This window comes from Schistocerca serialis, chromosome 8 (assembly GCF_023864345.2).
Source record: "Schistocerca serialis cubense isolate TAMUIC-IGC-003099 chromosome 8, iqSchSeri2.2, whole genome shotgun sequence".
Classification (NCBI taxonomy): Eukaryota; Metazoa; Arthropoda; class Insecta; order Orthoptera; family Acrididae; genus Schistocerca; species Schistocerca serialis.
In genome coordinates this window covers 486,842,132-486,852,820 of record NC_064645.1, presented here as the reverse complement: position 1 = coordinate 486,852,820, position 10,689 = coordinate 486,842,132, and the positions used below count along the sequence as shown (strand labels likewise).

The following is a 10,689-nucleotide window of genomic DNA, read 5'->3' as shown; positions in this document are numbered from 1 at the left end:
TTGCAGATTCTGTTGCACTACATCTGCAGCGGTGGGCCACATTCAACCATTGCCACATCGCTGCAGCTCACTAGGGTTGTCATTTTGCTTCACGCCAATAATGACCACTCATATGTTGTGGCTCTCCACCCTGAAGTGCTTCGTTTACTACACCAAGGTCACTGCAGACTCGTCCGCACCAAGCGGTTGGCGCGACGTCAGATGGTCTAGAAGCACAAATTGAACAGTTGAATCTCAGTGTCAAGCCTATGCTGAACATCAGTTAGCCCTGCCACATCAATTCTTTCAAGGGAACCTCCCCATCGCACCCCCCTCAGATTTAGTTATAACTTGGCACAGTGGATAGGCCTTGATAAACTGAACACAGATCAATTGAGAAAACAGGAAGAAGTTGTGTGGAACTAAGAAAAAATAAGCAAAATATACAAACTGAGTAGTCCATGGGGGACATAGGCAACATCAAGGAGGACGTGAGCTCAGGAGTGCTGTGGTCCCGTGGTAGCGTGAGCAGCTGTAGAAGTAGAGGTCCTTGGTTCAAGTCTTCCCCCTGGTGAAAATTTTACTTTCTTTATTTTTGCATAGTTATTATCTGTCCGTTAGTTCATTGACGTCTCTGTTCACTGTAATAAGTTTAGTGTCTGTGTTTTGCGACCGCATCGCAAAACCGTGCGATTAGTAGACGAAAGGACGTGCCTCTCCAATAGGAACCGAAAACATTTGATCGCAAGGTCATAGATCAACCGATTCCTCCACAGGAAAACACATCTGATATATTCTATACGACACTGGTGACGGCATGTGTGTCACATGACAGGAATATGTTGTCGACCTACCTAACTTGTACACTTGGCGAATGGGTAAAAAGATTCTTCTACCTTGCCCGATTTAGGTTTTCTTGTGGATGTGATAATCACTCCCAAAAAAGTGATGAAAACATAAGAGTTTGTCACATAAACTGAAAATAAAAAATTAAACTTTTCACTCGATGGAAGATTTGAACCAAGGACCTTTTGTCCCACAGCTCCTCACTTTACCACCAGACCACGGCGCTTCTGAGTTCCCAGTGTCCTAGATGTTGCTTATCTTCCCATGAACTACTCAGTTTGTATATTTTGCTTATTTTTTCATAGTTCCACACAACTTCTTCCTGTTTTCTCAATTGATCTGTGTTCAGTTTTTCAAGGCCTATCCACTGTGCCAACTTATAACTTGATCTGAGGGGGGTGCGATGGGGAGGTTCCCTTGTTTCTATGGCCCAAACCTCAGGCACCTTGGCAACATTTGCATTTTGATTTGAAATGTCTTTACTGGTATATACGTTAGCTTGTTGTTGTTGTTGCTTTCAGCAAATTTCCCTTCACATTTCCTGTGCACTCTAATATGGCTCATTCACAATACAGTCCTTGTTGATCTTTTGCCTCGAGGGATTGCCTGACGTGATTGTGACTGACAATGGACCTCAATTTGTTGCCACTGAGTGAACAGTTTGCGCTCTCTCGGCTCTTGTCCAGGTTAACTATTTCTGTTCCTGTCCAGATTTCCTACAATGACAGTTGCCACACCACACTGTAGCCCACTTCTGTTTATCATTGTGTACAAAGTTGCACAGAACAATTAGTGTCTCTGGCACTGAGAAACAGCTGAAGTAGTTACAACTGAACAATGCTATATGGTCCGATGGAAACCCTATCAGATTCTATACTGAGTTTGTAGTTGAGTTAGTCCCTCTTCTAACTGTAATCTATTGTAGAGTACTATCAAAATACTGCACCCAGTAGTTTGAAGAGAGCACAGGTCACACGTGTCTACAAGAATAATAGAAGTGATCCACAAAACTACCATCCAATACCCTTGACATCAATTTGTTCTGGAATCTTTGAACATATTCTGAGCTCAAGCATAATGCCAACCAGCATGGATTCTAAAAAAAATATATTTAATCATGTGAAACCCAACTCTCACTTTTCTCACATGACGTACTGAAAGCTTTGGATCAGGGCAGACAGGTAAATGATGTACGTCTTCATTTACAAAAAGGATTTGACTTAGTACCACATCTATATTTTCAAAAGCATGATCATATGGGTATCAAGCAAAATTTGTGGCTGGGTTTAGGATTTTTTGATAGGGAGGATGCAGCATGCTATCTGGGAGGGAGAGTCATTGTCAAGACGTAGAAGTAAATTTGGGTATGCCCCAAGGAAGTGTTTTGGGACCCTTGCTGTTCATGTTGTCTGTTTATGACCTTGAAGACAATATTAATAGTAAGCTCAAGACTTTTTGGAGATGATGCAGTTATCCGTAATGAAGTACTGCCTGAAAGAAGCTGCATAAATATTCAGTCTGATCTTGATAAGATTCCAAAATGGTGCAAAGATTGGCAACTTGATTTAAATGTTCAGAAATGTAAAGTTGTGCACTTGTGCAATGAAGCACTGTAGCATCCTGTAACTATAATATCAGTGAGTCACAGCTGGAATCAGCCAAGTCACACACATATCTGGGTGTAACGCTCTGTAGGGATCTGAAATGGAATGATCACAATAGCTCAATTGTGGGTAAAGCAAGTGGGGTAGACATCAGTTTATTGGATGAATACTAGAATACTTGGGAAATACAATCAGTCTACAAAGGAGATTGTTACAAATCACCCTTGTGACCCATTCTAGAATATTGTTCAACTGCATGGGATCCATACCAAATAGCACTAATGGGACATTTAACCTATACAAAAAAAAGGGCAGCACAAATTGTCATAGGTTTGTTTGACCCATGGTAGAGTGTCACACACATGCTGAAGAAACGGAATTTTCAGGCTATTGAAGATGGGTATAAACTATCCTGAGAAAGCCTACTTATGAAGTTTCAAGAACCAGCTTTAAACAATGACTCTCAGAATATACTACCATCCCCTACATATCGCTTACATAGGAATCAGAAGGGCAGGATAACATTAATTACAGCTGGCACAGAGACATTTAAAAAATCATTCTTCCCATGTGTGAAGGGAAGTGGAGAAACCCTAATAAATGGTGCAATGGAACATACCCTTTGCCATGAACTTCACAGTGGTTTGCAGAATATAGCTGTAGGTGTAAAATTAGTCTTGTGTGTTTCTTTCACTTTAAATCACTCTGTACATGTACTCCAAGATATTTAATGAATGTGACTGCTTTCAGTGCTTGTTCAGCAATTGTGTACTCATAATAATGGATTTTTTTACCTATTTATGTGGAATACATTACAATTGTTTATATTTGGGGTCAACTGCCAATCCTCGCACCAAACATCCACCCTCTGGATATCTTTCTGCATGTTGGGCAACTATTCTCCAGTATAACACCATCCACCAACAGCCTTATGTAGATTCCGACGTTATCCACTATGTCGTTTACATATACTGTGAGGTGGCGCAGTGGTTAGCACACTGGACTCGCATTCGGGAGGACGACGGTTCAATCCCGTCTCCGGCCATCCTGATTTAGGTTTTCCGTGATTTCCCTAAATCGCTTCAGGCAAATGCCGGGATGTTTCCTTTGAAAGGGCACGGCCGATTTCCTTCTCCATCCTTCCCTCTCCCGAGCTTGCGCTCCGTCTCTAATGACCTCGTTGTCGACGGGACGTTAAACTCTAGTATCCTCCTCCTCCTCCTCCTCCTCCTCCTCCTATACTGTGAACAGTAGAAGTCCTATAGTGCTCCCTTGGAGTGTGCCTGAAATTAATTTTACATCTAAAGATTTCTCTCCCATATGAAAGAGGTACTGTGTCCTATTGGCAGGAACTCTTCAATCCTATCACAAAGCTGATCTGATACTATGTACAGCTGTCTTCTTCATTAGGCGGCAGTGTGGAACTGTTTTGAACTTCTGAACACTTTGTGTTCTCTGCCTTGTGGCTCCCCACCCTGAAGTGCTTCGTTTACTACACCAAGGTCACTGCAGAGTCGTTCGCACCACAAGCAGTTGGCGCCGCGATGTCAGATGATCTAGAAGCGCAAATTGAACAGTTGAATCTCAGTGTCAAGCCTATGCTGAACGTGTGTACGTGTGTGTGTGTGTGATAGAGAGAGAGAGAGAGAGAGAGAGAGAGAGAGAGAGAGAGAGAGAGAGAGGCCTTGTTGGCCAAAGGCCAACATTCCGACAGTCTTTTCGTTGTGCCTTTCTGCAACTCAGCACCTCTGCTATATCGTGAGTAGGAACTATTGTTTACATTATATTGTTACATTCCATCCCAGTTTTTTCCATTGTTCATTGTTTGTTATAAAATTCACCTTTTTGTTTTTAGATCATTACATCACCAAAATCCACACACACTGCTCTAGAGTCTTGCTATATTTACAGCTTCCATTTCAACACTGCGTTATCCAAATGTTACCTTTATAAAAGAAAGTATCAATTTACAACTTTTCATTCAAAACCTACTGTCAAATCTGACACAGATTAAAGTAGAACTTCAACCGCTTCATTTTGGATGACTTGTCTTGGCACTTATTTTTTCCAAATCACTTTTCTCTCCCATCGGAAAAATCTAGGTGAAATTTCCCACAATACACATGTTTCAGCAGATGGTGCCACAGCTATGACATGTATTATTATGTGACACTGCTGCCTATCATGTTTCAATGCCTGTCGATTTGTGAACACTTCCTGTGCTCAGAGGATGACCTTGTCTAATGATTACATAATGGTCCAATAGCTACAATCTGAATCAGTTACAATGGAGGTTATTGATCATGCGTCTGCACCACTCCCCTTGTCCTAAGTAAAGTGTACCCTTCATACAAGCGAATATAGTGTTCTAGAGCAAACACATCTGTGTTCATATTCCTATCTTTGATTGTCTTCAACTATAGGGTTGCCTGTCGCAACTTTATGTATAAAATGATATGTGTAAACACTACAAAGGAATGTACACAGTTGTATGTAAACAAATATGTATTGCAATTTTTATGGATCGTATGACCATGGGCCAATGGAGTTAGATGGTAGGAGTAACTATACATTTTACTTTTTTTATAGTTTTTTTTGTTTTTGTCTGTACAAGTCTGGTTAAAGATTTTGTTATTTGTTAGTGTGCAAAGTAAAAAGCTAACACTTTATAGTTGGAATATGTAAACATTGTACTTATTTTGTTTGTTAATGTAAGAGACAACAGAACATCCTTTTTCTTACAAATGACTACAATTTAGTATCCCAGAAACCTATATCAAATATTGTTGTGGATAAAATACAGGGTGTACATAAAGTCTGGGAACACTTTCAATTATTTATTACACAAGAACCAAACATTATACAGATATCATATATGAATCATTTTGAACAGAAACCCTGAAAGTTGTTTTTCATGTATACTGCCACTGTGTAATTTGCCGGTAGTCAGCACTAATTGCACACATGGCGAGTTCAGGTGCGGAGCGAGCTTTCTGTGTTGGGAGTTCGACAAAAACAAGTGTACTACAGCTGTTCAACAGATGTTTAGAACCAAGTGTGGTAAGAAGCCACCAACAAGGAAGGCCATTTACTACTGGCACAACAAATTCGTTATGACAGGTTGCTTGTGCCCGGCAAAGGGAAGTGGATGTCTCAGTGTGAGTGACGTGCATGTGGAGCTCATACGAGAGACATTGCAGCAATGGCTGATGCCTCAAATGCAGTCGACTCTCCATCTTTCAGTAGGATGTGGGTCCACTCCATTTTCGTCGTGAAGTTTGTGGATACCTGAACACAGAAGTGCCACATCGATGGATCGATCGTGCTACAGAAGGGGACAGCTGTTTCATGAAATAGCCTCCCCAATCACCAGATCTCACTCCATATGACTTTTTTCTGTGGGGACACATTAAAAATCTGGTGTATGTACCGCCTCTACCACATGATGTAGCAGAGCTCTGGGAGAGAATATGGGAAACGATTGCCACAGTCGACGAGGTCATGCTGGGAAGGGTATGGCAAGAATTCGATTACTGTATTGACACCTGCCGGGTCACTCACTCGTGGTTCGCGTATTGAATATTTGTATGTGAAAAAACTTCAGAGTTTGTCTTCAAAATGCAGTTTGTATGACATCTGTACAATGTTTAGTTCTTGAGAAATAAATAATTGAAAGTATTCCCGGACTTTATGTACACCCTGTATTATGAAAAAGCCTGCCAAAAAGAATTGCCTGCTTGAACATTCCTGAGATTGAAGAAATTAGGATCATCAAGAAAAGGTAGGTACACACACACACACACACACACACACACACACACACACACAGAATAGATACTATTTTTCAACCTTCATCTTTTATGGATAATTCCTATTCAACAGTCTCACCAACTAAATGCGTATTTCTGAAGTACAAGAATTTGTACTTAACAACCATGTGTTTTTGAATATTTCCTTGATGTTCTGCTTTTTTATCTTAGTTACTTTTGTTAAAGCCAGTAGTTTAAAAATGATGCAAACAATCTACAGAAATAATGCACCAATACAAAATCAGAGGTAAGGGGAAAAAATTAACTTGAACATTTCTTTGATGGTATAAATATATACTTTCATTAGTGATTTGTTTCGTCTTTCTGATACATATTATGAATATTTTATTTGTTCACCACTATGCTCAACAAGAAATACAAACAACTTCACTAGATGATTTTACAACTCATATTTGTAAAAGAGAAGTGCATGTTTGGTAGGCTGTCAAGAACGCACATTTGTTGTCTTCCTTTATGGTAACATTCACAAATAATTTCGTACTCAGTTGACAAAATTATGCCTGCTACAAAAAGTCTCAGATTTCATATGAAGAAATCAATCTTACTTTTTGACACTCATATTATTGTCCTCCAAGCAGTTTGTACATCATGTAAGCAGCCTCCTCTGCTTCCTTTTCACAATAACAATAAAAAAACTGGGGCAGTTTTCAATCACATGAACATGGCATTGTAAATATTTAGTTATCACAGTGAAGCTGCTAAAGCTTTTCTTTCTGAGTGCTTTCCAATTACAAATCTTGATACAAACTTCTCAATCACATTTGAGGTAAATGAACTGGTAATGAAAAATTCACAAGCAGTCACATTAATTAACTCATATTATTTCACAATTAACTGTATGACATGTGTATTTTCAACTTAGAGTTCTTCTGACTTTGAATTTTTTCTAGTGAACCAAAATCCATTTCATGAGCATTATTCAAAATGCTCAGATACATGAGCTCATTAAGATGTGAAGATAAATTTAAAATACTTGTGTAACTCACAGAACAGTTATTGAGTTTCAGTATAACAAGTTGTTTACAATTGAGAACATAATTTATACCTTCATCTGTAATATCATTTCTAGAAATATTCAAATGTTTCAGTCTTGGCAACTGTGGTAAGTACTGCATTCCCTCATCAGTAATATTACAACCTTTGACATTAAGTTGCTGCAGTTTATGACACCTACAGATGAACTTCAAGCCTTCATCTGTCAAACTTTTGCACATGGCTACACACAATCTCTGAAGGTTACGACAACTCTGAGACAGAATTTCTGCACAACTATCATCAAGTCTGCTGTTTGTCAAGTCAATCTCAACAATTCTTGGATAATGTATTCGCCGAAAAGTCCATTTTATAGCGGAAGGCGATATATGAGATGCATTTGGTATTTGTAAAATTTGCAGTTCTGGTAAGAGCACAATATTTTGGAAACACTCCTCAGTCAACTGTGAACAGTCATAAAACCTTAGTTTTATTAGCTTCTGACAAATTTTGATTGGGGTAAGAGAAGTAGCAGTAAATCCAAACCCATAACCATCTAGCACAAGTCCTTTCAACTGACTCCCCTTTTTTGCAATAAAATACAGTATGCTATCATCTCTTACTTCAATTCCATCCAATCGCAAATACTCTAATGACTTACAGCCATCTGCTAAATGGCGCATTAAAGTTGAACCAGTATAGAATGTATGCAGCAATGATAAATACCGAACTTTATCAAACTTACTTAGTATGTAACCAAAATCTTCTGAATCAATATCCATGCTTCTTAATGTCAGGTATTCAATATTCGGCAGAGAAGCCAACAACATTTTCAGCATAACCACTGTTACTGGTCTTGTATCATAAAACTGAAGGCTTTTTATTTTCGGGCAACATTCACACAGTGTTTCAATGACAGAATGTTCAACATTAGCTACTAAAATAACTGAATGCAAGTATGGGGCGGCTCTTAGAACTGTTACAATTTTTTTAACAGATGTACTCCTTTCAGGAAAAAATGCAAGGTTCTGCCAGAGATTTGGGTGTCTAGCCAGAGACCTCCAGCGTGAGTTCACATGCTGTATGTTCAGCACCAGATCTTCCACTGAGCATCGTGAAAATATTTCCAGTAGTATCTCATTTGGCACATCATCCAAACTGATTGACATTATAAATGGAATTGTTAGGACCTGTATGAAGAAAACATGAACAGTTTATTTATACACTTCCTTCATTTATTCTCAGTCAAATACAACAAAGTAATTGATTGCAAATTTTGTAACTAAAAAAAAAAAACACACACACACACACACACACACACACACACACACACACACTAACCTTTATTTTAAATATCTGCCAATATTTTGCAACCCTCCAGAGTTACCATCTTGAAGTATTTTGTTTACGTGCAAAGAGACATGAGATTATGGATTTATACACTTTATCAGCACCAGTTAGCCCATGTCTCAAAAATGTTTTATGAGAATTCTTGTTTGAAATATGCCATTCAGATTCTGAAAAAAAGAAAAGACACACACTATTAAGAATACAAACTTAACTTGTATGGTTGGTACTCCACAGCTTGTAAGTATTTGTTAAAAGAAATCTTGCTGTACACCATGAGCTCCACATAAAAATATTTTTACATGCAGCTCACAGTGTACAGCAAGTGTACAGCAAGACGTCTTAACACCAACTGAACTATTGCAGCAACACATCAAAATTTCAAATGGAAATGAGAGCCAAAGCCCATGCATTATTAGATTACAAATTCAATGTGGCATAAATTTAAGCAATGCATTACATATCTTGTTTGCAACCTGGCATTTTATTCACTGGAACAATTCAAAATGTGTCTACAATTATTTTTTTTGCCAATGTGAAATTAATTTGGCTGTGTGTATGTGTTTGTGTGTGGGGGGTGGGGGGGGGGAGGGGGGGGGATGCTTAAAGAGACCATACTATTAGGGCATCGGTCCCTTTGTCCTCGAACAGACAGGTCTGTGCGACTGTAGATCACAATGGAGCCTACCATGCAAAACCCAGGGGAAGAAAACCCCAAGGTCTACCACTGTCTGCAAAGCTGAGGTAAAGGGGGCAAAAAGAAGAAAGGGAGACAGAGGAAGCAAGGCAAGCAAGGTGCTCCACCTAGGGAGCAGCCGGGAGCCCCTGAAAGCAGAGTGCAATGAAGGGACATACAGCTCCCAGCCCCCGTCACTTACCACAGGTACTCTACTCTGAGACTGCCTTTGAAAGACTGGCAACATGGACAGAGCAAGAGAAGCACAGAGGACCTCCACAAATTCGTAGTCTCCTTTATCACCCACACTTTGTTTTGTTAAGTCAGAGTGAGCCATTCCATATTCCAAGTACCTAAAACTTAATCTAATACTGATTGGAGGTCTGTTTCCAGAATACCAATCCCAAGAGTCAGTTTACTGGTAACCAGTTTGGCCAGGCTACCAGTGAATTCATTCCCCGAAATCCCGACATGGCCCAGGGTCCAGACGAAGGGCCCTGAGCGTTCACTTTGTTCAAGGGCATACAGGAAATTCTGGATAGCAATGACCAAGGGATGGTGAGGGTAGCAATCATTGAGAGCTTGCAAACTGCTCAAGGAGTCACTGCAGATGCGAAAGGACCCACCAATGCAAGAATGGATATACAGCCATCTGGCAAGGAGAGCAGTATCTTCCGTACGAGTACAAGCAAAGCCTACATGACCAGCAACCATCGAGCCATCAGTGTAGATAACTTCTGAACCGTGGGATGCTCCAAGGATAGAGAAAAATTGGCAGTGGAGGGTCTTGGGATGGACTGGGTCTTTCAGACCTTGTGATAGGTCAAGAAGAAGCTGTGGTCGAGGGATGCACGACAGAGGTGTATGGGACTGGATCCACAGGAGAAGTGAAAGAGGAAACAACTGAAGTTCAGACAGGATACACCAGATGTGGATTGTGATTGAAACTCTTGATCGGCACTGCCATTGCAGGAGATGGATTACTGTGTTTGGAAAGAAGAGTCAGTAGTTCGGATGCTTAGTGCAGCTATGAATTTGTATAGCACAATTGACAAGCTGCTGTTGTCACCTGATCTGCAATGGAGGGACCCCAGCCTCCATGAGCAAGCTGCTCATAGGGTAGTTCGGAAGGCTCCTGTCACAATTTGAACCCCACAGTGGTGTATCAGATCCAGTATCTGCAATACTCAGGGCGATGCCAAACCGTATGCTAGACACCCATCAGCTAAGTGGGATTGTGTCAGGACTTTGTAAAGCTGCAGAAGGGTAGTGCGATCTGAACCCTAGCTGGTGTTACTCACGTAGCGAAGTGTAAGGTGCAGCCAGCACTTTTGCTTAAGCTGGAGGAAATGGGGAATCCACATCAACTGAAAAATTAAGACCAGTCCTAAGAAGTGATAAATCTCCACTCTGGAAGTGAATGAAGGCCAAGGTG

The 10,689-nt window shown here is 40.2% G+C and overlaps 1 protein-coding gene across 2 annotated transcripts in view; it reads right to left on the bottom strand.

Moving 5' to 3' along the window:
• Positions 1–6,517: 6,517 nt before the first annotated feature.
• The window catches only part of LOC126416742 (dynein regulatory complex subunit 6-like), a 40,307-nt gene continuing 36,135 nt past the window's right edge, over positions 6,518–10,689 (bottom strand). For both annotated transcript variants that reach the window (XM_050084576.1, XM_050084575.1), the window contains exons 2-3: positions 8,573–8,748; positions 6,518–8,421 (exon numbers count right to left, since the gene is read on the bottom strand). In XM_050084576.1, the coding sequence (XP_049940533.1) occupies positions 7,090–8,400 (1,311 nt within the window). In that variant the 5' untranslated portion in view covers positions 8,401–8,421; positions 8,573–8,748 and the 3' untranslated portion in view covers positions 6,518–7,089. The remainder of the gene's footprint in view (positions 8,422–8,572; positions 8,749–10,689) is intronic.